The 27,933-nt window shown below is 40.1% G+C and overlaps 2 protein-coding genes across 3 annotated transcripts; one reads left to right on the plus strand and one right to left on the minus strand.

Annotated features, from left to right (window-relative positions):
* Positions 1-1,000: 1,000 nt before the first annotated feature.
* LOC124117459 (alpha-methylacyl-CoA racemase-like) lies at positions 1,001-27,647 on the plus strand. Of its 2 annotated transcripts, none has more exons than XM_048394408.1 (7): positions 1,001-1,073; positions 14,403-14,536; positions 19,436-19,574; positions 21,411-21,554; positions 24,579-24,761; positions 26,035-26,199; positions 26,663-27,647. In XM_048394408.1, exons 2-7 carry the CDS (start codon positions 14,429-14,431, stop codon positions 27,061-27,063), a joined length of 1,140 nt encoding a protein of 379 aa, XP_048250365.1. In that variant the 5' UTR covers positions 1,001-1,073; positions 14,403-14,428; the 3' UTR covers positions 27,064-27,647. The 2 variants fall into 2 exon arrangements, with proteins under 2 accessions (XP_048250365.1, XP_048250334.1); XM_048394377.1 differs by having other exon boundaries at positions 1,016-1,156.
* Positions 1,723-3,871, minus strand: LOC125378604 (MFS-type transporter clz9-like). Its single transcript, XM_048394303.1, has one exon. It carries the CDS (start codon positions 3,592-3,594, stop codon positions 1,888-1,890), a length of 1,707 nt encoding a protein of 568 aa, XP_048250260.1. The 5' UTR covers positions 3,595-3,871; the 3' UTR covers positions 1,723-1,887.
* Positions 27,648-27,933: the final 286 nt, after the last annotated feature.

The following is a 27,933-nucleotide window of genomic DNA, read 5'->3' on the forward strand; positions in this document are numbered from 1 at the left end:
GACGCTTGATATCGCCAGACGCTTGATATCGCTAGACGCTGCATATCACAAGACGCTTGATATCGCAATGCGGTGCATGTCACTAGACGCTAGATATCGCAGGAAGCTAGGGCTTGGACGAGTCCAAATTTACTACCCGGGTGCATGATCCCGTTTTACTCGGCTCTACCCGGGAAACCCACTGCAGGTCTCAAGAGTTGGGGACAAAATGTCTGATTGGGAATTGTTTTATGTATCAAACGATCAGTACACTAAAGTTGACTGAAGCTTATCTTCACTCAGACATGTACAAGTCAAAAGGAATGTGTGCATCGTCAGAAAGAAATGTGAACATTAGCGACTTGTGGTGTAACCACTGAGCGATAGTGAGTTTTTGTCATCAAACAATATTTCACGTGACTAGCCACCGGTCCGGGTAGTCCTGTGGGTACCCGGGTCCTACGCGGGACCCACCTGACCCGAGTACCCGAGTTACCCGTCCCAGCCCTACTAGAAGCTATAGATATCAAGAGGCGCTGTATATCACAAGACGCTTGATATCGCTAGATGCTACATGTCCATCCGATTTTGACTGTTCCCGAATATATATGTTTGGGGAATATTTCATTATTTCTTTAAATTGATGTTGGACAAGGTTCTCGACAGTGCAGTGATTTTGCCTGATGTTTGGAGTGTTCGAACGATAATGTCCATACATAAATCTGTCGTCATGTCCAATCATAAAGATAAGTGAGCTATTTCGAGTTTACAGTTTACTGGCAGACTATTAAATTTATTTTGGTAATAGAAAGAAATATATTATTGATAACAGATGGGGCCTAAAAGATAAAATAAAGTATACGTCGCTATTACAGTATAACAAAGAAGATGTTATTCATTTATATTTGTCAACTTTATTTATAACTACACCTAATGGTTAGTTGTTTTAATATAATATAGTTAAAGAAAGAATAAGCCATTTCGTAGTGGTATGCAAACGCATGAACTTGTGGGTTAGTGACCCTGACTAAAGCTCCGTACACAGGCGAATGAGGAAGGCGCTGTGCCTAATCTGCCAGGCACGTTGAGTTCAGGTGAGCGTCTGCTCGAGGTCAAAGTACCCCAAACATGGCCACAGATTAGGAACCACAGAGACCAAGTAGCTGAAGTTATAGAAGTGAGAATATTCTAGGTGTTGTTGCTAATGCATACTGATGACATGAGATAACTAACTTGTAGTGGTAGACCAATGTGTCCCGCTTTTTATTTGATTTCTGTTTATGATGTTCAGACATTGGTTTCGAGGTTTATGGCCGTTCAGTATGAAAACTGAGTTCACGTGATCAAGCAGACTATTATTCCCATCCATTACACACTGAAAGTATCAAGACAGATTTATAACAAACTCACAGTTCATATTTCACAGAACTGCGACTGCCACACGATGTTGGGTAGTCCATGTTTTTTTATAGATGAATATTTGACTTAGTATCCTCGTGTCATGGAAGTTCGATCACTTACGAAAAGTCGCTGAATATTCATAGTAACATTCATATAATCTTTTTTTCAAATATCTTACCTGTGAACTTGTTTATTTATGACAAACATTTCCCAAATCCACGTATTTCCATTGAAATTTACACTCGCGGCATGGCCGCCCTCTCACTGTCAACAGAAGTGACCCAGAAAGCTACGTCACACAAGTTCGATCATTTGATTGGTTGGCTTGTCGCAAAACCGGGATGACATGTATGGACGATCTCTTGTGTCAAAATTCGAATTAGAACAGTCCGCAGTTGTTTTATTACATCTTTGTCCATCAAACGTTCATTTTATGTTTTAATATTGAAAAAAAAAACGATGAAAAGTCACAAATATCCAGATTATTTACAAGGTTGATGCAGGGAGTTATTCTTCAGGCTCATCGTGACAGGGGCACCAAAACTCAGAATGTCGACGCACAACACGAACTGGCTTGCAGAAACGTAAATGTGTCCAGTGCTGACATGTAGGGTAGGTACATTGTGCCCAGGTTGTTATGATCAGGGAGACATTAGCTCGAACCTCATCAGGTACAAATTTGCTACATTTGCAACACAGTTCGTCATCACTTGTCACATCACTATCAAAACTATCGTCCTGATGCGCGTTGGACCGTGAAGTTCCAGTACTTGCATTCGTTGCAGTGACAGTATTTTTTTTTTTTAAAGATTTACTTGGTTTAGGTGCTTGCTTTCTTTTTTTGGGTGCCGATTTCACAGTCTGGTGAGAAATAATTTTATTCAGAATGACGTCTTCGGTGATGGCCTTGCCCCCGACAACAGCGCTCAGAACGTTTCTCTTTTTAGTAGGCACAGCTTTCTTGAAAAGTACAGTCGTCTTGTCTTTAAAGAATCCTGCTACATCATTGCCCTCAGTAGGTGAAGTGACAACCTTGTCTCCAACTGGCACACATGAATCAATAACACCAGTATCAGGATGCAGCAAAGGTTCAGTCGACTTAAAAACTGTTGATGGCGCAAAGTTGATATTGGCGGTGGAAGACTTGTCAAATGGATAGACTCCACATTTCCTGAAAGAGGATTGCAGATTTGTTGGTGTCAGCGACAGGTTATAAGCTCTACAGCCAAGTTCACAAACAGAATGTTTATCAACTGAACTTGTGGCATTTTCCCGCATATACGTATGACGGAGGTTGTTGTAAATTTTAGCAAAAGGTCCAAAGCAACCAACATCCATTGGCTGTAAAACATGGGACGTGTGTGCAGGCAGTACAAACAAAATAATGTGATGTTGACGTGCCCATTCGATGAGTGGAATAGATACGTGGGATCTATGACCATCATACACAATAAGAAGTGGACTATCTGCAGACGCGGCGACAGCATGCTTCAGGAAATGCTCTGTCAGATAGTGCTGAAAAATCTCCGTGTTTGACCAGCCAGAGTCGCTTACAGTGCCTGCTGCTCCAGGGGTACTTCCTGAAAGGAGTTCTTCCCGCATCCTCTTGCCCTTGAATACAAAATACGGTGGTATAGAACTACCAGACGCATTGCCGCAACCTATAACCGTTGTAGTACTTGATCTTGATGTTGTGACTGCAGCTGGAGTACTCTGACTCGATGTAACAACTGATGGTGGGGTATGATGCTCCATAAGTCCCTTTTCGTCAACATTATAAATGCGATGAGGGCATGTCTTCAGGTTGTACTTATCCATGATGTGCCCAAGCTCATTAAAATAATGAGTGATCGTCTCCTCTGAGGTAGCTTTTGCTCTCTGTATCTCAAGGGATCGTGGCTTCTTCACTGACAGATCAGGCCATCGCTTCATAAACCCATAGAACCACTGAAGTGATAGGGGTTGTTCATCCTTTGACTTCTTTCCAACATATATTGCTAGGTCTGTGGCAATAGTAGTAACTTCAGCCCTTGTATAGCCATACCCAAAATTTGCCATGGCTTCAATATGTGAAACAAGTCCCTGTTCTTCTTCCATGGACAATAGTGGTTCTCTACCAGTGGTACTACATTCAATAGAAACCTTCCCACTCACCCTGTCATGCAGTGTAGCAAATGGAACAGCAAAGGTAGTGGCAGCTTTCCTAATTGCCATTCCATCTAAAACAGCATTATATGCCTTGTCTAGGGCTGCAGACAAATATTGCCTATATTGACCTCTTCTGGTTGGTTCACCATTGGTCAAAACCTGTAAAAATAAAGGTTTATTTTATATATCACCAAAACTCCAGAGACAGAAGTTCTCAAAAAGCATAACATTTTCAATAAGAAATTACCCTAATTTGTTTCCATAGTTTTAAATTTTGGCGAGCACATCACGTGTCTCATCACGTGACATTTACACCATGAACGTAAACAAGCAGACGACAGGTGTGCCGTCGATTTACAATGTGTGCATTTATTACAATTGACATTTTATTTGAGCTGATCAAGTTACATTAGTGATCTCGGGTTAAAAAGTAGTTGTTTGCTGAATATGAGCTATTACTTACGTTTGGTAACTTCACACGAAGCATTTTCCGGTCCAAGCGAACGAAAGCGGTGTTGTCAGAAGATCAAAGCTGCAGGTACCGTAATTTCTCGTTACATTTCGCGAGAAATATCATTCAAAATGGCCGATCGAAGTTACATGTCGATCGAACTTGTGTGACTTGACGATATTTAAAGGATTTCCATGCTGAAGTTATAGAGCGAGGATCTTGGAGAAATGAACAATTATTTGGGTTGACACAATCCTAAAATAAGTTTCGTTCTCAGAAACACTGTGCTGCCTAGAGCTGGGTCGAGTTCAAATTTACTTATGTCCCCAACTGTGTTGGTCATGGCTTGTGCTATCAACTACTAGCAGGTCTCATTAAGACTCTTACAAAACAACTGAAAGAGACATGACACAGCATTGGCTCTTTTCTGTCAGGCATGAAACAGCCCTCACTCATTGCTGACGAGCATGAAACAGCTTTCACTCATTGCTGACAAGCATGAAACAGCATTCACTCATTGCTGACGAGCATGAAACAGCTTTCACTCATTGCTGACAGGGGCATAAAACAGCATTCACTCACTGCTGACAGGGACATGAAACAGCCTTCACTCACTGCTGACTGGGACATGAAACAGCATTCACTCACTGCTGACAGGGACATGAAACAACATTCACTCATTGCTGACGGGGACATGAAACAGCATTCACTCACTGCTGACTGGGACATGAAACAACATTCACTCACTGTTGATAGGGACATGAAACAACATTCACTCATTGCTGACAGGCATAAAACAGCATTCACTCACTGCTGACAGGGACATAAAACAGCCTTCACTCACTGCTGACAGGGACATGAAACAGCCTTCACTCACTGCTGACGGGCATAAAACAGCATTCACTCATTGCTGACAGGGACATGAAACAGCCTTCACTCACTGCTGACGGGCATAAAACAACATTCACTCATTGCTGACAGGGACATGAAACAGCATTCACTCACTGCTGACTGGGACATGAAACAACATTCACTCACTGTTGATAGGGACATGAAACAACATTCACTCATTGCTGACGGGGACATGAAACAACATTCACTCATTGCTGACAGGGACATGAAACAGCCTTCACTCACTGCTGACGGGCATAAAACAGCATTCACTCACTGTTGATAGGGACATGAAACAACATTCACTCATTGCTGACAGACATAAAACAGCATTCACTCACTGCTGACAGGGACATAAAACAGCCTTCACTCACTGCTGACAGGGACATGAAACAGCCTTCACTCACTGCTGACGGGCATAAAACAGCATTCACTCATTGCTGACGGGCATAAAACAGCATTCACTCATTGCTGATAGGCATTAAACAGCATTCACTCACTGTTGATAGGGACATTAAACAACATTCACTCATTGCTGACGGGCATAAAACAGCATTCACTCACTGCTGACAGGGACATGAAACAACATTCACTCACTGCTGACTGGGGTATGAAACAACATTCACTCACTGCTGACTTGGACATGAAACAACATTCACTCACTGCTGACTGGGGTATGAAACAACATTCACTCATTGCTGACTGGGGTATGAAACAACATTCACTCATTGCTGACTGGGACATGAAACAGCCTTCACTCATTGCTGACGGGGACATGAAACAACGTTCACTCATTGCTGACGGGCATAAAACAGCCTTCACTCACTGCTGACAGGGACATGAAACAGCCTTCACTCATTGCTGACTGGGGTATGAAACAACATTCACTCACTGCTCACTGGGACATGAAACAACATTCACTCATTGCTGACTGGGGTATGAAACAACATTCACTCATTGCTGACTGGGGTATGAAACAACATTCACTCATTGCTGACTGGGACATGAAACAGCCTTCACTCATTGCTGACTGGGGTATGAAACAACATTCACTCATTGCTGACGGGCATAAAACAGCCTTCACTCATTGCTGACGGGGACATGAAACAACGTTCACTCATTGCTGACGGGCATAAAACAGCCTTCACTCACTGCTGACAGGGACATAAAACAGCCTTCACTCACTGCTGACGGGCATAAAACAGCCTTCACTCACTGCTGACAGGGACATAAAACAGCCTTCACTCACTGCTGACAGGGACATAAAACAACGTTCACTCACTGCTGACGGGCATAAAACAGCCGTCACTCACTGCTGACAGGGACATGAAACAGCCTTCACTCACTGCTGACGGGCATAAAACAGCCTTCACTCACTGCTGACGGGCATAAAACAGCCTTCACTCACTGCTGACAGGGACATAAAACAACGTTCACTCATTGCTGACTGGGGTATGAAACAACATTCACTCATTGCTGACTGGGACATGAAACAGCCTTCACTCATTGCTGACTGGGGTATGAAACAACATTCACTCACTGCTGACAGGGACATGAAACAACATTCACTCATTGCTGACAGGGACATGAAACAACATTCACTCATTGCTGACAGGGACATGAAACAGCCTTCACTCATTGCTGACAGGCATAAAACAACATTCACTCACTGCTGACAGGGACATGAAACAACATTCACTCATTGCTGACAGGGACATGAAACAACATTCACTCATTGCTGACAGGGACATGAAACAACATTCACTCACTGCTGACAGGGACATGAAACAACATTCACTCATTGCTGACAGGGACATGAAACAACATTCATTCATTGCTGACAGGGACATGAAACAACATTCACTCATTGCTGACAGGGACATGAAACAACATTCATTCATTGCTGACAGGGACATGAAACAACATTCACTCACTGCTGACAGGGACATGAAACAGCCTTCACTCACTGCTGACAGGGACATGAAACAGCCTTCACTCATTGCTGACAGGGACATGAAACAACATTCATTCATTGCTGACAGGCATAAAACAGCCTTCACTCACTGCTGACAGGGACATAAAACAACATTCACTCACTGCTGACAGGCAGTAAACAGCCTTCACTCACTGCTGACAGGGACATGAAACAACATTCACTCACTGCTGACAGGGACATGAAACAACATTCACTCATTGCTGACAGGGACATGAAACAACATTCACTCATTGCTGACGGGCATAAAACAACATTCACTCATTGCTGACAGGGACATGAAACAACATTCACACATTGCTGACAGGGACATGAAACAACATTCACTCATTGCTGACAGGGACATGAAACAACATTCACTCATTGCTGACAGGGACATGAAACAACATTCACACATTGCTGACGGGCATAAAACAGCCTTCACTCACTGCTGACAGGGACATGAAACAGCCTTCACTCACTGCTGACAGGGACATGAAACAGCCTTCACTCACTGCTGACAGGGACATGAAACAACATTCACTCACTGCTGACAGGGACATGAAACAGCCTTCATTCATTGCTGACAGGGACATGAAACAACATTCACTCATTGCTGACAGGGACATGAAACAACATTCACTCACTGCTGACAGGGACATGAAACAACATTCACTCACTGCTGACAGGGACATGAAACAACATTCACTCACTGCTGACAGGGACATGAAACAACATTCACTCATTGCTGACAGGGACATGAAACAACATTCACTCACTGCTGACGGGCATAAAACAACATTCACTCACTGCTGACGGGCATAAAACAACATTCACTCATTGCTGACAGGGACATGAAACAACATTCACTCATTGCTGACAGGGACATGAAACAACATTCACTCACTGCTGACAGGGACATGATACAACATTCACTCATTGCTGACAGGGACATGAAACAACATTCACTCATTGCTGACAGGGGCATGATACAACATTCACTCATTGCTGACAGGGGCATGATACAACATTCACTCATTGCTGACAGGGACATGATACAACATTCACTCATTGCTGACAGGGACATGAAACAACATTCACTCACTACTGACAGGCATAAAACAACATTCACTCATTGCTGACAGGGGCATGATACAACATTCACTCATTGCTGACAGGGACATGATACAACATTCACTCATTGCTGACAGGGACATGAAACAACATTCACTCATTGCTGACAGGGGCATGATACAACATTCACTCATTGCTGACAGGGGCATGATACAACATTCACTCATTGCTGACAGGGACATGATACAACATTCACTCATTGCTGACAGGGACATGAAACAACATTCACTCACTGCTGACAGGGGTATGAAACAACATTCACTCATTGCTGACAGAGGCATGATACAACATTCACTCATTGCTGACAGGGGCATGATACAACATTCACTCATTGCTGACAGGGACATGATACAACATTCACTCACTGCTGACAGGGACATGAAACAACATTCACTCACTGCTGACAGGGACATGAAACAACATTCACTCACTGCTGACAGGGACATGAAACAACATTCACTCACTGCTGACAGGGACATAAAACAACATTCACTCATTGCTGACAGAGACATGAAACAACATTCACTCACTGCTGACAGGGACATGAAACAACATTCACTCATTGCTGACAGGGACATGAAACAACATTCACTCACTGCTGACAGGGACATGAAACAACATTCACTCATTGCTGACAGGGGTATGAAACAATATTGACTCACTGCTGACAGGGACATGAAACAACATTCACTCATTGCTGACAGGGGTATGAAACAACATTCACTCATTGCTGACAGGGACATGAAACAACATTCACTCATTGCTGACAGGGACATGAAACAACATTCACTCATTGCTGACAGGGACATGAAACAACATTCACTCATTGCTGACAGGGGTATGAAACAACATTCACTCATTGCTGACAGAGGAACAATGCAACAATCGCTCTTTATCAACATGGGCATCATACAGCATTCACTCACTGCAGACGGCATTGAAACAAGATTCAGTCATTGCTGTCAGGTGCATGAAACAATCATTCATTCATTGCTGACATGATAGAAAGAAAAGTACAAAGTTGTTACAATAACATGGCAATTAGGTGGCAGATGACACAGTATACTTACTATCCAGATCAACATTTACATTTCAGAACTTCTTTAACAAACTTAGCACACTTCTAAGGATTGACACATCAGTAGAAGACAATAATGTATTAAATTTACAAATTTTTGATGAAATATCCCAGTTTGGTTTGTACTTGTTTCTCAACAATACATATGCCTCGCCATCAAATATGAAATGGAGTCCATCTTCAGTGCTATTAGCATTACACATCCTACAATTTTGGTTAACATTTAAATCTTTTTAATTCCCTAACATTGATATTTGTAACATAATATTCAACAGTTAGCAATTACTTAATTCTCTATATAATGTACAAGTCATTATCAATCAATCAGTTTATTCCTATATAAATGTAAGGCCACAGGCCCATAGCACAGAATACATGACAATGTGGAAGCGGTCAGAAATGTTACAAGGATTCATTTCTTAATAACATGGCATGATATATAATGAGAGATAGATTTCATATAGCCGTTTTGCTGACATGTGATATTAAAGAGATAAACTTGTATTTATTTGGATGTACATAGTATTTTTGTTCAATATATTTTTTACAACATACAAGTGAAAAGTGAAATTCATCTTTGACGACATTTAAAGAATATTGTCTACATAATCTTAAACATTTGGATATTTTTTTGTGCCTGCCAACTTCAACCATTAACCTGTGTGAGCTGCATCTAAATTGTGTTAATGATATTCTGCATTTTCTTATATTTACTTCAGTTAAATAATTTTCTGTGCATATTTGCATTTTAAAATATCTATAATAAATTCGCATTTGCTAGAAACATTTACAGTAGATCTCCATGTTTGAAAGTACATGTCAAAAAGCGTCTGCCTTATTTTCGATATGAACATGGCATGATTCTCAAAGAAACATTGGTTGTCCCAGATGTAACCATACCCACATTTATACAGTAGACATTTAACATTGTATGCCCAATTTTGATCTCCATTCTTTTCATACAATAGCATCATATTATAACATTTTTGCGGCAATCTACTTACTGGCATTTTTAGTAATTTTAACCAATATCTTATGATTTTTATATTGTGGTATAAATACAAGGGCATGCGACCACATTCACCATAAACCATTACGTTAGAAGTACTGTGTTCAACACCAAGAAATCTTTTGCATGCGTGTAAATGTATGTAATTGTCCCCGAAAGTACCACCTTTCGTTTTTTGACAGCATATTTCCTTTGCTAAAGTCCCCACGTATCACAGTACAATTCTAGCTGATTTATCAAAGTTTGTAAACCTTTTACTGTACTTGAGAACATGATTATATCATCTGCAAATAATAACATAAATATTTTTTTAAGTTCAGGATGTAATTGTATACCATCATCATAATTTCTTTTGATTTGGGCTGCAAGCTCATTAATAATTTTTAAAAAACAGTACAAGAAAGGGCTTAATACACATGCTTGGCGTACACCAGTATGGCAGATAAAAGAATCTGAATACATGCCTTTTTGCTTAACACATAATTTAACTTCCTTATGAATACCACATAACAATTTACCCATTTTATTACTGACATAAATACCATAATTTGTCTCTACAGACTGAATCGAATGCTTTAGAAAAAGTCTACAAACATAGCTTACAATTTTCTATGTTTACGTTGAATATAACTATCTATTAGAGCCTGGAGGATAAACATATTATAAGTGGTAGAGTAACCTCGTCGAAAACCTGCTTGCTCTTCCTTATCTTATCAAGTGTATCCAACCACAATACCAAGCGTTTATTAATAATGCTAATAAATATCTTGCTGAATATATTGGTAAGTGTAATCCCCCTATATTTTTCAACATCTGTCACCGAGCCTTTCTTGTGAATTGGAACGATAGTTTCTAGTGTCAAATCTTTTGGAAAGTAAGAGGTATCCATTATTGTATTAAATAATATTTCCAAATACGACAGGGTGTTATCAAGAGAGTATATATTCTGTTATGAGTCTATCAATTCCAGGGCTTTTCGAGTTTTCAGATTTTGAATTGCAGATTTAATTTCTTCTTTTGAGATTGGGGAATCAAATATTTCCGTTGCAAGTTATTTGTGGAATCATCACCGCTAAAAAGGTTTTTGAAGTAATTAAACCACTCATGCATTTCTATGTTACTTTTAGTTTCCTTCTTTTTGCTAATGCTTTTCAAAGTCGTCCAAAACTGTTTTGATGAGCTGATACTTTCTTCTAGTTTTTTGTCTGCTTCTGACCGCCTCCGTGGTCTAGTGGTAGAGCGTCCGCCCGGAGAGCGGAAGGTCCGGAGTTCGATCCCCGGCTGGGTCATACCAAAAGACGTTAAAAGATGGTACTTGTTGTTACCCTGTCTGGCACTCGGCATTAAGGGGCTAAAACAAGGACTGGTCGGCTGGGAGTCAGTATACTGTGTCTGAGTGGGGTATTCATGTTAAACTGCGGCCTGGTATCTCAGTGAGCTAGCATACAAGCAGTCACACACACACACACACACACACGTGCATGCACGTCGTTATATAAGTGCAATAATCTTGGACGCGACGTGAAAACCCCATTTCACCTTACCTTGTCTGCTTCTGTCCATGAAAATTTGTTTCTTTTTTCTGCAAGTAGCTTTATACTTATTTTTCGAATCAGTGTACTTAGCAAGTGAGTCTTTATCCTTTAATTTCCTGAAATGGTTTAAAAGAGTGCATCTTTCCTTCTTTAGCAACTCACATTCCCAGTCAAACTGATGTTTACTTGTTCTGTTAGGGGTTACTTCCCTTTTCATTACATTCCCTGCATATCCAATAACTTCTGTTAAGAATGATACACTTTCATCAATATTTGTAAAAACAGAATCAATAGCTTATTTAAGAGTCATGCGAAAGTGTCTGATAACAGACGTTCTTGGAAAATGTCTGCTTTGCTGTTAGCGCACTTAAACATTGAATGACTATGGAAGGCGTTATCAAATGATGGATTTCCTCATGAATGATATTGTGATAGACAGGTGGTGTGACTCGTGGCGTGACTTAATATCAAAATTTTGGCACAGGTCAAATATATCTATGGTGCTAATAATGTAATTGATAACACGAGCCCCAGCATTGCCAACAAATTTAAAATCACCTTCCTGGAATCATTTCCACGGCGGCCATTCATAATGTGTACATTTAAAACAGCACATTAATAAAACATTTTCCAAAGTTATTAAGAACAGTATCGTTTGAATATCTACACAGATTAAACCTATCAATAGAAAGTCCCAGTATGAAGTATCCTGGCTTTTGAGATATTCAAGTATATCATCCTCTACATAATCTGGCTCTTTGCCAGTTCTTGCATTAAAGTCACCCCTTAAATGCAGGAAACGTCTCCAACATCACCAACATCACCAACATCACCAACATCACCTAGGATGTCAAGCAGTTCATCCTGAAATCGCAATATTCCGTTTAAAGATCCAACATTACTGTCGTACCATGTATATCCTTCTGGGGGAACATACAGACAGCAGTATAACACATGTTTTATTAAGTCCAAACAGTGACCTGTCAAGTAATATATACATATAAAGATATAACCAATTGCTGTAATCCATGAGTTTTTAATATAAGTAACAAGATTCTTTTTTACGAGAACACAAATTCCACCTGAAGGTCTTCCAAAATTTGCTATCTTGTCTGCTGTCTTAATGAAGTTGGTATATTTGCAGAACATATCCTCAAAATTCAGTATCTGGGTCCATGTTTCTGTCAAACTAATTATGTCAAATGTTTTTAAGAATGATAGACACTCACAGTCTGATAACTTTGAGAGCAATCCTGATATATTCCAAAACATGAGTTTCACAGCATTAATGATACTACAAGTAGGTTCAGACGACGACCCCTGTATATCCAGGCCCTGGCCACACCCCTATCTCCTCTGTGTCGGTCTCCCACCCCTGCCTGCGTTACCTCTGTCGGCCCGATGTTGGTTGTTTCCGTCACGTGACTCGGGTCACGTATCATGTACAGGAGCAGACGACACTTTGCCACCTTTATAGAAATAATGTTTGCTTGGGTCTTTCTCTTTGCATTGTTTTATTTCTTGTCTCTGGTTCATGGTCAGGTCATTTGCTATACCGTAGCCTCTGGACTTAAGAGAACCCCTCAAGTTCAGAGTCTTTGTTTTATCATCTCAATGAACCATTTTTGCAATAACTGTGCATGGTCAGTTTGAATCATTGATGTTACTAAAAATATTTTGTTTTCCAGTCTTCTAATCTCTGTCTGAACTCACATAAAAAATGAAATATCTCCAACATCTTGACTAACCCATGCATATCAGAAACCATACGTGTTTAGCAATAATCTTATACAAGATGCCCATATCTTCCATCCTGCTGAATCTAACTTCCAAGTAGGTAACGTTGCTTTGGATAGAGATCATCAACATCTTAACAATGTTTGGTAGTAATCTATACAAAGTCCATGTCTACCACAGTCAGCTAAGGTTGCACTTCTCAATACATGTTTGCCAACAGCAACATATTTCTTTAATCCGTTAACGTTCCAACACATTATAGACAAGTCCTAGGTGTTGTCTATTTCATTGTCACTCAAGACCCTGCCACATTCCTCTCTGTGTTGATTGGCGTTGAAATTGACATGGGGTTGTGAGTCTGCATGTGTCGTTCCTGCCCCATTGTCAGTCTGATTCAAAACAACAACCTCACCTTTGTCTAGATCATAGGTGTACACACATCTGTCAATATTCAACTTGTCAAATCTTTGATAAGCTCGTTGGTCATTTCTCCTGGCCTCCATCATCAATTTCAGATGTCGCCTCTTCTCTCTCACACTCCTCGAGAAGTCTTCGCTAGTCCACGTCGATGTACCCTTTTATTTCTTAGCTGATGTAAATATTTCTCGTCTCTGGTGATCATCGGGGATTAAGGCTATTATCACCTTCCCTCCCATGATCCTGTGTGTTCAATCTATTGCTGTCTTAGAATCATCAAGTTCCTGACGATCTTTTAGGACTCCTCTCACTACCGAGTCACTATCATCCCAGGTTTCAGTTTGTCCACATTCGGCTACACCATGAAATATCACATTTGATCGTCTGCTTTGATTTTCTCGGTAGTCCAGTTTGTCTTCAAGTCTACAAATATTTTCCTTCATTTTCTTATTTTCCAACTCTAAATGTTCACATCTCTCTTCAACAATACATACCAATCTGTAGAATTTGAATAGATGTATTGACATTGTCCAACTTATTATAAGTGCCTTGCTGGATTCCATGATGTCGTTGATTTTAGCATGGATCTAATAGTCAAATTCAGCCAAGGGAACTCAAACATTTTAACATACACTTATGTTTAATTCCAGACTAAACCACCCAGGGGAGCATCAACATGGCTCTGAGAGGAATCCGAGTCCTGGAGATGGCGGGGCTGGCACCAGCCCCCTTCTGTGGAATGGTGCTGTCTGACTTTGGAGCTAACATCATCAGAATTGACAGGGTAACTTCTAGGGCTTGAATTCAATTCATGAATTGAATTCGTTATTTGTGATCACTAGAATCGAATATTTTTAAATATGCAGCCATGAGCAATTACATACCTTGTCCCTTAAAATATCCCTAAAAATATCTAATATGCATAGATTTCTTTAAAGGCAACACTCTTATATATTTAGTTTGACAGTAATGTAGTCACTGGTCATTGTCACATGTGAGCAGATACTAGTACCTGGATAAGTGCAGTAAATAGAATGTATTATAAATAAATAATTAACAAACTATGTCAAATAATTTATGTTATTCTCTCACTGAATATGATAAATAATACATCAACTGCTGACATGTTAGTGTAATCGTGAATAGATATTCGTATTTGTTACCCTATATTCATGATACGAGTCGTATTCGCCTCATAGTGTATTCGTTGCACCCCTAGTAAATTCAGATCATTACTGCAAAATGTGTACATGTTGTATTTCACTGATGAAGATCTTAATAGTTTACTAAATATCACATGTATTGTGCACATTGTGTCGTAACTGCAATGCACATACAGTAAACTATGGTTATAACAAACTCAAAGGACCACAAAGTTTAGTTCGTTAGAACCGTAGTTCGTTATAAGCATATGTTCAGCATATATACAGCAAATGGCCGGGACCAATAAAATAAGTTTGTAATAGCCATCAGTTTGTTATAAGATATATATAATATATTGTTATATATATATACGTCTTTGAAAATATAAAACAGAATAGGGCGACTGTACATTGGTGAGGTGGGAACATCTACATGTAGTAGTATTCATACTGATGGCTAATCCGCCTTCCCAGGATCAAATATTAATGGTAGTAATCAGCCACCACATGTCTCATGGCACTGTTAACGTCTGTCTTATTCAGGATTGACCGATGACTATAGGCATGTGTCAGGAAGGAAGAGCTGGGTGGTGCTGGCTGAATCCAGAAATTCAGGGAATGGAAATTAGTTACTATTAAGATGATGCTATTGAGAAAAGGGTTAGGTATGACTCGTTTCGTGTGACTGAAACATTTATTTCGGAAGGAGGCGATAAAATTATCATCGATCATATTTTGTTAGTTGTCCAAGAGGGTTGCAGGAATTCCAACAGTTGCTTCTGCAAGAAAGGTTCTCTCTGTATTTTGGAAGTTGAAATCACTGAAAGTTAACTTTAGACTTGATAAGAAGTACAATCACACACTTCAACACACTTCTAGTCATGTGTTGTTTTTAGAAAAGTCAGGCAACTGAAACACATGAGGACCCAGCTATTGTGTGTAGATCCAATCACTGGACCAAATACGAACCCCAGAACCAAGGAGTGGTGGGAAAAAGTGGTCGGGGCAATTATGAATAATGGAATGACATGAAATCTAACAGCTGGAATGTATGATTTTCTGCACGACATTATCTTGAAGATGTGGGCAAGTGACAAGTTTATCATATAATATATGTTTTCAGATGTTCATAGGGGGGCATGGGTGGCCCAGTCGTCTTAGGCGCCGCGATTCGCTGTGCAGAGTTGCGTCCTTGGGCACGCCAGGAACCTATGATTTTGGGTTCGAATCCCAGTTCGCCCCGATTATGTTTCTAGGTTTGTCAGCACCATACCCGTGCTCGTTGGTTTCACTGAAGTGGTAAATGTCTAAGACCTGCATCACTTCAGGATTTCCTCCCACATTAAGATGAAATGCCACAATATAACTGGAATACTGTTAAAAGCGGCATTAACCCCAACTCACTCACTCACTCGCTAGTTTGTCATACTTAGTAATGTAGTACATTTTGAGACATTTTCTGTCTCACACCATGCAATTCTTCCGTCTTCTTTCGATTTTTATATTGAAACGTGCTTGAACAAAGTTTCCAGCTTCTAAAAACATATAAGACATCCCAGCATCACCATGGTCACCGCCCCAACAAATGGATCACCCACTGTAAACGATTCGATCAGTAAATAGTTATGAGTGAAGGTATGCAAACTGAAAAGGCAACACTGGGTAATTGCGTAGTGTTGTCATACTACTGGCATTTTGACATTTGTTTGCGTATTTGTTCGAGAGAAACTGAAAATCAATGGGATTATTGTGATTTATTTTGCGTATTTCTGGAGTTATTGAAACATGTTGAGAATGCCAATACTCGATGTAGACAAAGACATGCTAAAGTGAGCCTGTGCCGGAAGTGTCCCTGTGCAGTTAATGTTGGATCTATTCCTGACCATCTTCCCAAGGCATGGGAGTTAAGTGACTGTAAAAGTCCATTTTCCATGTTTTCCACCTTTGCCGAACAAGGCAAAAAGTTCTGGTTTAGATCAAAGGTCTTCCACTGGCTATCATTACTTATGTCCCTTCTAGGTTCCTCCTACTGACCAATCAGATTCCACCTCTCATATCACTTGTATTTGCTTCAAACAAAATAGCGACACCCAGTCAAGACGATCTGAGCGATAATCAATCACTATATTGTAGTAAAACTGGCCTTACCTTGCGAAGTGCATCAAATCACTTGAGCACCAAAATATGACTTCATAATTGCAGTTTTGTTCGGCAAGGGTGGAAACTGGACTTTTACAGTCAGTTAACTCCCTTACCTCAGGAAGATGATTACTGACCTGTAGGGGTGACTATTGGTCTGGAAATCACTATTGCGATAACTATTGATATTGAAAGAAACTATTGCAATAACTATTGATATTGCAAGCAACGATTGCGATAAATATCGATAGTTTTCAGTGTATCATTTTAGATGGATTTTGGAGTTGAATTAAACCTTTGAACTGACTTTTCCTTTGAATGTGATAACAACAAATAAAAAGTAAAGTTTGAGATATGACTGATTTGTTTTCACATTACCCTAATAACTTAAGAAAAAGAAATTTCCACATTACCATGTGTAAATTACTACCACTCATGATCAAAAGAAAAACAAATTTGAACAGCAGTACGTGTATTTTATTGATATGGTAAATACAATCGAAGCTATCGATATTCCTAACTGAAATCGATACTATTGATCAGAAACTGATTTAACAATCGATTTATTGATTTTAAGTGCTTACCAATAGTAATAAATCGATATTTCGATTTATCGTGACACCCCTACTGACCTGCCTCCCCATCATCAGAAAGATTACCTTTACCATAAGCAATCATCTTGTGTGCAAGGACAATACCAGGATGATGAAGTATGTCCGCCTTCGGTCACAGAGTCACACACTGGTTGCAGTATATCAACATGTGTGCCAGAATGGACAGCTGTTACAATGCTGCTTTAAGATCATCAAATCACACTGTGCCTGTATTGATGCACCATTACAAACATTCGAGGTCCACTACCAACGAGAAATAGACCACCAACACAGCCTGTGACTTGTGTCCTTAGCCCGAGTTGAGTAACATTGTGTGTCCTGTAGCAAGCTCAGCTCACAATAGCCTCTATATTCACATTAAACCTATGTTCCTCTCAGAGGGTTAAGTCTAAAATTTATATCAGATTACATACAATCTCATAGAATTATGGCCACATTAGCATGGAATTATGCCTGCCATTATCTTTAGCTGGTCCTGATGTAGGTCTGGTGTATGTAAAGGTGTGTCTGATGTTATATATGGGGTGGATGTAGTTCAGGTGTACGTAAAGGTGTGTCTGGTGTTATATATGGGGTGGATGTAGTTCAGGTGTATGTAAAGGTGTGTCTGATGTTATATATGGGGTGGATGTAGTTCAGGTGTATGTAAAGGTGTGCCTGGTGTTATATTTGGGGTGAATGCAGTTCAGGTGTATGTAAAGGTGTGTCTGGTGTTATATTTGGGGTGGATGTAGTTCTGGTGTACGTAAAGGTGTGCCTGGTGTTATATTTGGGGTGAATGCAGTTCAGGTGTATGTAAAGGTGTGCCTGGTGTTATATATGGGGTGGATGTAGTTCAGGTGTATGTAAAGGTGTGTCTGGTGTTATATTTGGGGTGAATGCAGTTCAGGTGTATGTAAAGGTGTGTCTGGTGTTATATTTGGGGTGAATGCAGTTCAGGTGTATGTAAAGGTGTGTCTGGTGTTATATTTGGGGTGGATGTAGTTCTGGTGTACGTAAAGGTGTGTCTGATGTTATATATGGGGTGGATGTAGTTCTGGTGTACGTAAAGGTGTGTCTGGTGTTATATTTGGGGTGAATGTAGTTCTGGTGTACGTAAAGGTGTGTCTGGTGTTATATTTGGGGTGGATATAGTTCAGGTGTACGTAAAGGTGTGTCTGGTGTTATATATGGGGTGGATGTAGTTCAGGTGTATGTAAAGGTGTGTCTGGTGTTATATTTGGGGTGAATGCAGTTCAGGTGTATGTAAAGGTGTGTCTGGTGTTATATTTGGGGTGAATGCAGTTCAGGTGTATGTAAAGGTGTGTCTGGTGTTATATTTGGGGTGGATGTAGTTCTGGTGTACGTAAAGGTGTGTCTGATGTTATATATGGGGTGGATGTAGTTCTGGTGTACGTAAAGGTGTGTCTGGTGTTATATTTGGGGTGAATGTAGTTCTGGTGTACGTAAAGGTGTGTCTGGTGTTATATTTGGGGTGGATATAGTTCAGGTGTACGTAAAGGTGTGTCTGGTGTTATATATGGGGTGGATGTAGTTCAGGTGTATGTAAAGGTGTGTCTGGTGTTATATATGGGGTGAATGTAGTTCAGGTGTATGTAAAGGTGTGTCTGGTGTTATATTTGGGGTGAATGTAGTTCAGGTGTATGTAAAGGTGTGTCTGGTGTTATATTTGGGGTGAATGTAGTTCAGGTGTATGTAAAGGTGTGCCTGGTGTTATATTTGGGGTGGATGTAGTTCAGGTGTACGTACAAGTGAGCCTGGTGTTATAGTTGGGATGTTTGTTTTCAGACAAAGAACCCTGTTGACTCCGACCGCTTAGCTCGCGGAAAGAAGTCAGTAGCTGTTGACTTGAAGCAACAGAAGGGAATTGAAGTGGTCAAAAAACTCTGCTCAAGAGCTGATGTGCTTATTGAACCATTCCGGCCAGGTGAGACATGTCTCGGTGTCCAAGAAGGATAAAACCATGGCAGTTCTTTTGGGAGTGGGAGACAAGAAATAACAAACCCTATAAGCTGATCAGCCTGAGCTTGTCAGTCGTGTAACAGCAAACTGTGTATTCTGAAGTCTATTAGTGTATTATCCTTTAATCAGAACCGTCATGTCAACATTATTAGAGCATATTACAATCTCAATAAATTCAGATCTTAGTTCTGGCCACAATTTAACCTAGATCTGAGGACATCCCATTATGGGGCATGTCAAGACGACCTTTCGCGAACTTCGACCGTCCAATGGAGAGCCTGACAAGATGCTTTACAGCACTAGTTTCAAACTGGCGACAACAATTTGAAACATTTTGACAAATTTTCAATTAAAATTTGAAAACAAAACACACAAACATTCTGGAATAGCTAATAGATGGCCTAGATTGTAAGGATTCAGTCATAAAGCCTGTAACTGGCGTTCAGAGTACCCCGTGTTAAATCTGTTGAGGTTGCATGATGAGAAATTACATCCTGACTGTCACTTTCATAATCTGGTAAGCGATGCTGTGATTGGTCAGATGAAAGGTCGTTGTGACATGACCCGTAATGGGATGTCCTCAGATCTTTGTTTAGCAGTAGTGAGAACTAGGATCTGATGTTAATGTGATTGAGCAGATAATTATTAGTATATGAACTTGATCTAAAAGTAACAAGAAATATAATTGTTTAAGTTTTGCTCAAGTTGAAAGCTTCTATGTTATAAAGCCAGACCAATCTATTTTCTTGTTTTTAAAGTTTTCTTAGTTGTCAGGCAGCAAGATATATAAAAGACAAAAGTCCAGGTTCATTTGAGGTAAATTTTAAATATGTACTCTGAGATATCCTAAAGTAAATGCTTTGAATATATACATACATATTTATCTTACTTACACTAAAATACTAGCTTCTGATTGGTTAAGGAGCGGGTAGTTATTATCCCCCGCCCAACAAAGTTGGCGGGGGATATAGAAACGGGCTCCATCCGTCACATTTCGTTTCCGGAGCATAACTCAGAAACCTTTCAATATTTTTTCATGAAACTTTGCAGGTCTGTTAAGTACATGCTGAACTGGTGCCTTTTGCTATTTAGAAATTTTAGAAATCTTTATTTTTTATGTTTCCATGGCAACAAGATGGACTTAGGTTCTGTGAGGGTAGGGTTCGTTTCCGGAGCATAACTCATAAACCGTTCAATATATTTTCATCATTTGTGACCTTGACTCAGCCGATGATGCAGGTCAAAATGACACCTCATACTGGTCGAGCCGTCGGGGTACATCACACCATATACCCATCGAGATCAGTTGATAACTCATGATGTACAAATGAAATAAAAGTATAATTGCCAGTGTATCTGTAACCACCAAGTTGTGTTGATATTGCCAGCAGGGAATGGGTACCCGATTTCTGAAGTTGATGTAAAAACCTTCTGGTGCCCCTTGGCAGCCCCGGTTGTATACTACCTAGGGAGTTGAGAATGATAACTGGAATGCAAACGGATCCACTGGTCGGGGAACAAATAAAACCGCATTTGAGCAGATACAAGTACCTGGGTACCTGCGGTATATAACTGTATAATAGTAATAGTAATAATAATAACAATAATAATAGTAAAAGTAATAATAATAACAATCAGCAGTGGTAGAAACTAGTCCTTATAATGATAACATGTAGCAAAACCTGTAAAAATGGCAAATTTCTATAAGTCCTTATGATACCTTAACTATTGGGCAGTTTGGCAAGGACTGTAGGACGAGTGCCAGTGTCTAACACTGATCAGTATTGCTGCTGCTGTGCAGGTGTGATGGAGAAGCTGGGTCTCGGCCCAGAGGTGCTGCTGGTCAACAACCCAGGCCTAGTGTACGCCAGGATGACCGGCTACGGACAGAAGGGGAGTCTCTCCCACAGAGCTGGACATGACATCAACTACATCGCGACATCAGGTAGGTGTGGTCACAGCAAACATGTTACTATCATTCTTCTGGATGCCCTTTGGTGTTGACGCGCAGGCGTCAGTGACCTTGCACTGTATTGTAGTATTTGTTAAATCAAGTGATGATGCTTGGTATTTCTTCAATCATAGAATCAAGGTTAAAAGCTGGTCAAGATTCATGAACTAAAACAGCTCTGACCTGCTACAGTAATGTACAGTACGTTGTGTTCAGTTTGGATGATAACTTAAAGTGTTCAAGTCTTTATAATTAAATTTTCGTTGTGTTCATGGAAATTCCTGCATTCTGATTAGCTGAATTGGTCATGTGTTATTGCATTCATTTCCCAATGAATGTAAAGAATTAAGCCATGCCCACCGTGGTGCACTACTTTTATTACTGCGGAATGTCGGGGAATCCCAATATTACAGTCGAGGGAATTCCCTTTCTGGTCACGTGTATCGTCATGCACAGGACATTTAGCGACTTTCATGCATATTCATTGTCCAAACTACCCTTTGAAACCGAAGACCGAGAATGAATGAAACAGCAAACGTGCAGGCTCGCTCGCCTGTTTTTTCCCACTCGCCTCGGTTCAACTTTCATGTCTTCGGGTTTCATTTCTAACTAGCATTTCTCCAACTGTGTTTTACCGTAATCAGGGAAGTAATGTTTGAATCATGTAGTAAATGACCATGTTATTTGAAACAGCCGCCTTCTCTCGGACATATTTCTTCCGGTTCGTTACAGTCTGACTGTTGCAGTTCATTTCGCCTCTTGCCCTAATTGACAGGTCCAATGAACATTGTTTTAATCCCACTCTCCGTTGATTGGCTACTGACTGTGTAGGCATGTCAAGTTATGTGCATAAATTAAACGATCACCTGATTCATGTCACGCCACTGTATGTATTCCTACACCTGGAATGTTTATCAATGTCGTCATTTTTGTCTGTTTTGATATATACAACTGTTTTGGGTTAAACTATTGTCGATAAAACATGTTTTACATTGTCGAATTTAATTATAAGCATTGACTGTATATTTTTTTCGGTTCATTGAGGTATGAAACGAAAAACCGATGTGCAAACTTTTGTAATTCTGATTCATACAGTTTGCACATCCGTTTTTCGATTCATACCTCAATGAACCGAAAAATATAAACAGTCAATCCTTAATTATCTCACCTTGCATTGAGATACTTGTTTCTGATTGGTTATTGCCTATTCAGTAACCAATGTACACCACTGACAAATGTACAAATTACATATAACCCGCTGGGAAATGCTGATCTTCTTACCAATGCAGATACATAGAGGTTATCACGCTTGTGTGTATGGGGATGGTAAATATCCTGTATTAGGAATAAACATTGTATTTAGCGAGCCTTGGACAGTGACAGTAGCCAATATAGTTCCAACAGAAACCTGTTTCTTATACAGTGGCGTAGCTACATATATGCAAAACAAAAATTGGCTACACAAATTGTTTTACTTGCCTTTCGCGGCAATCCATCGGTCTGTCCGATAGAGTAACTGCCCTTTATCAAAGGGAAGCTACTCTAACCTTAGTCAACGAAACGTCACAGCCACAGTCAGACGTTGTTGAGAGTCGGCCAGTCCTGTCATAACGTTAAGTGCAGTCAGATGTACACACAGCGATAAAACGAAACAAGGTAACAATTCGAACATATTTCGGCCAAATCCAACTGTTTTAATTTGTGGAAAAGGTTCCAAGCCGCAGAGGTCTACAAGCACAGATATGGAAAGTGATCCCGCTTGGCTAGTGCCCTCGCTAAATTGTTTCGCAATTTATATCTCCAAAGTTGCCAAAACTTGAAAAATGCCTTAGCTACGTCACAGTTAGACATTGGTTTTCAGTATAGTAGACTGTTCTTTTCATAATGATTGCAATCATCCCAGTAGTTTCTCCAGACTCCTGATGGTTAATTCTGACTCGATCGCCGAATGACAAGGGTTACGCCATGTTTGTTTATAAACAGTGAAAGTAGTGCCTACTTGACCTTTGATATTTGCATCGCTTTCAGCATATGACCCCAGTGGATATCGATTTAATCAGTTGGCTTTATCAGGCCGAGAAACCAACCCGTTATATGATAAAATAGGATTATGTGATCTTGAACTGAACACCTATCAAACACAGTGATCTTTACCAGGGATATCCGAAAGACATGAATATATCCATAAATTTTTATCCCCCCGGCTTATAATGCGTGGGGGTTAAAGCGATCAGCTAGTCTGTCCGTCCATCTGTCTGTCCGTCCGTAAATATTTCCTTTTTGGGGGCAGAACTCGAAAACCATTTAGTGTATTTGATCGAAACTTGGCAAATCTATCAGTCACATACTGAAGTGGTGCCTTTTGCCATTTAGGAATTTTAGAAATTTAAATTTTTACGTTGCCATAGCAACAAGTTGGATTTAAGTTTTAATATAGGATGGGTTCACTTATGGAGTATAACAAATAAACTGTTAAATATTTCCTTGCCAAACATTGCATGTCTATATATAAAGCACATACTGAAATGGTGCCATTTGATATTAAGGAGTTTTAGAAATGTTTATTTTAGAATTTCCATTGCAACTATTTTGACATGGGCTAAGAGAAATGTTGGGTCAGTTACCTGGTTTGGGATCATAAGGTGTTAAAATGGGCAAGGGATATAGACGACTTCGTTGACTATACGCTTGTTTAGTTATTTTCTTGTAATTTGTCATTTGTTTGCATAAAAAAAAACACAGAAACACACTTGTTTTACTTTCCATTTCATATGGATGCGACCATGGTGGATCTTTTTTGGGTAAACACTGTATGCTTATTCAAGAACATTCAACTCTTTACACATTACATACAGAATTGCACATTTACTTGTGGTTACTTTACAGACAGCTGCCGGGGGGATATGTCATCTTTCTGGTGACTCTTGTTCCAATATGACGGCCATATTATATAGTATGCCATAAGCATGTGTCGTATTAACAATGACAATCAGGCAGATTATTATTCTTGTATCACAGGTGTTCTCTCTGCACTGGGCCGTAAGCATGAGAATCCCTGTGCCCCCGTCAATCTGGTGGGGGACTTTGCTGGGGGTGGTCTCATGTGTGCCCTGGGGGTGGTGCTGGCACTGTTTGAGAGGACCCGGTCTGGGAGGGGCCAGGTGGTAGATGCTAACATGGTGCAGGGCTCAGCTTATGTCGGTGAGTGCCACCATGCAGTATGGGGCCAGAATCTCTCAAATATTTTATTTAATTTCTTTTTGTGAAGCAAGTTTCTTAGTTAGGCTTTAAAAAATAAAAGAATTGGTTCTCAGGCAGTGGGTTTCGAAAATATAGTGCAGGCAGGCGGTGTCTTTTCTTTCTTTTTTCGGTTGTTCAAACTAGTATGTAACCAATATGTAAACAGTTGTGTAATCAATAAACAGTTGTGTAATCAATAAACAGTTGTGTAATCAATAAACAGTTGTGTATTCAATAAACAGTTGTGTACAATCAACCTGGGAAAGGGCCTCCCTACATAAATGTATTCCTTGATGAGTAAAATACTGGAATACAGTATTTGACTACCGTTGGACTTGGAATATTTAAGGTTTCTTTTATTTTTTTAAAAATGGAAATAGAAACGAAACATGCAGCAAACTTTATGATGATGCGGGCGGTGCCTGAGAACCAAGACTATTATTTTTTTTAGCCTTAGATTTTTGTTCTTTATATATTTATTTGAATTTGTGTGCAGTGTTAGATATGTTGTCTCTCATTTAACCAGCAGTAAACTATTGTTGCAGTTTCAAGTATTTGCAATTGTTCTAATGTAGAAGTTTGTGCTATCTCGCTAAGTGCAACTAATTATGTATCTTTGTTTTTTTTGGTGTTTTTTTTGTTTGCTATTTAACGCTGCACGCAGTAATATTCCAGCTATATGACGGCAGCCTGTAAATAATCGTGTCTGGACCAGACACTCTAGTGATTGATATCTTGAACATCAATCGTTGCAATTTGGTGCAGACTGAGCATTGGACACCACCAACCTCCCCCTCTCTAGGGTGAGACTCTATTCACTAGACCACAGTGACACGGTGTCTGAGATATATTCCGCTGTCACTTCTATATTTGTTCAAAATTCCAATTATGAATAATGGAATGTATATATCATTGATATGTTTCAGATGTTCATAGGGGGGCACGGGTGGCCCAGTCATCTAAGGCATACAGAGTTGTGTCCCTTGGGCACGCCAGAAACCTATGATTGTGGGTTCGAATCCCGGTTAGCCCCGATTATGTTTCTAGGTTGGTCAGCACCATACCATGCTCATGGGTTTCACCGAAGTGGTAAACGTCTGATATCTGCTTCACTTCGGGCTTTCCTCCCACATTAAGTCGAAACGCTGTGATATAACTGTAACAATGTTAAAAGTGGCGTTAAACCCAACTCACTCACTCAGATGTTCACAAATTCTAGTGATGATGTTTTCAGCAAACTTCCTTTGGGCTTCGAAAGACTCTTTCATCTGGGGAGGGGCGCGAGGAGAAAACCTTCTCGACACAGGGGTTCCATTTTATGAGACGTACAAGACCGCTGATGGAAAGTTCATGTCTGTTGGTGCCTTGGAGCCCCAGTTTTATGCTGCACTGCTCAAAGGTAAAAAGTGAGAGAGGCAGTTAATAGAAATCCAGCAATATGACACTGACAATGAGCTTTACATTTTGTACCCATGTGGAGAATCAAAAGGAGATAGGTGCACGTCTTGACAAAAGACAAAATCAGGTGCACGTCTTGACAAAAGACAAAATCATCTGAACCGCTGAATAACCAATGTTGTATGTCTTCAATTGGACAAAACTCTGTTTTTGCACTTTGGACAGTATGACACAGTATTTGAAATATTACTTACACATTCAAAGAAATAAATCAGGTCTTTTTTGTATACTATGTACATGGGTTATTGCCTTCATATTAACATAAGTGCAATAGGTGGCACTGAAGATGAAACAATATGGTCCCATAAAAAGCAAGCTGTATTTTCTGAAAGTGTTTGTTGAGAAGTTGATTTTACAACTGAAAGTCTGAAGAGATGTGATAGAAGCTTCCCTTTGTGTTGCAGGCCTTCAACTTGATCCAGACAAAGTGCCACAGTTTGGTGATAGCAACAAAACGAAAACGTTATTCACTGATATCTTCCTGTCTAAGACTCGCGATGAGTGGACTGAGGTGTTCCGAGATTTAGATGCATGTGTGGAACCGATCCTGGAGATGGACGAAGCACCTGTTCACCCTCATAATCAAACTAATAATACATTCCTGAAGAACTCCCGCGGTGTGTATGAGGCTGGACCTGCACCTGCTCTGTCTCGAACACCAGGTGTCAGCACTTTGGAGCCACAGCCTGTGATTGGTCAACACACACTGGAGGTGTTGCAGGAAGCTGGGTACAGCCAGGCGGACATCAGGAGTCTGATTGATGCAGGAGCCGTTCAACAGGCCAGCGCCAACTCCAAGTTGTGAAAGGCATGAAATGTCATGCAATTACTCCACTGCTGACCAGTTGGAAATTGAACCAAGTCAGCAATGAAAGATTCTATAATTTCAATGTGCAAGTCAGTTTGTATTGATGCCGAGCAGATACTAGTTTCTCATCAAAATCAATCCACCAGTAGTCATTTTCCTGTTGATATTGAAAAATATCTGATCTTTGTTTTCATGTTATTGAATTAGTCAGCTGGGTTTGTACTACTAAAAATAATAATAATGTGCATATTTATAATGGACCACGTCCACACCCTAAAGCAGGCTGAAAGTGCAACATTATTACCCGGTCAGAGGATCAGTGTGCACTAGAGTTTCTTTCTCAGCTCCAGGGGAGTAAACAGCTTTGGTGCATTCTTGCAGCACTTATTCTCAGTATGAACATCACACAATGGCTTAGCAAGATGATTGAGGAGGCGATTTTCATCTTAGAAACACCCAAGTGATCCTATCAAGCATGTCTTCCTATTGCAGTGCCTTGTAGCAGGAGCTGTCCTGTGTCACGTCGCCATCACAAACTCAGAATATTCAATACGAAAATAAACATGTATGATTCTCTGCCATAAGACGTTTCCTCTTTATCAATGTTTGACTTTAGATGATTGTCGGGTGGCTGCTTGAATGTAGACAAGCGGTGTATTTAACTTCTGTACCCAGGAGTCAACAGAGTGGCTCAGGTGGTAAGGCTGTGTGACTGATTGTGTATTCTTATTACGTGGATCGTTGGTCATGTTGTCGGTCACAAATGTGTTTGGGCCACACTCAACTGACAAGAGGTCATTGTCCTTCAGCTGGACTATTGCTGATGTGGCGTTATACAGCATACACTCACTCCCATGATTAGAAAGG

Source organism: Haliotis rufescens, unplaced genomic scaffold (genome assembly GCF_023055435.1).
Source record: "Haliotis rufescens isolate VD_foot unplaced genomic scaffold, xgHalRufe1.0.p SCAF_1, whole genome shotgun sequence".
NCBI classification, from domain to species: Eukaryota; Metazoa; Mollusca; class Gastropoda; order Lepetellida; family Haliotidae; genus Haliotis; species Haliotis rufescens.

Bases quoted from the DNA above. Each gene is read 5' to 3' on its own strand.
- LOC124117459 (XM_048394408.1), top strand. From the start codon at position 14,429: ATGGCTCTGAGAGGAATCCGAGTCCTGGAGATGGCGGGGCTGGCACCA. The intron at 21,555-24,578 runs GTAGGTGTGGTC...CTTGTATCACAG, and splicing joins CAACTACATCGCGACATCAG to GTGTTCTCTCTGCACTGGGC. The intron at 26,200-26,662 runs GTAAAAAGTGAG...TTTGTGTTGCAG, and splicing joins TTATGCTGCACTGCTCAAAG to GCCTTCAACTTGATCCAGAC.
- LOC125378604 (XM_048394303.1), bottom strand. From the start codon at position 3,594: ATGGCAATTAGGAAAGCTGCCACTACCTTTGCTGTTCCATTTGCTACA.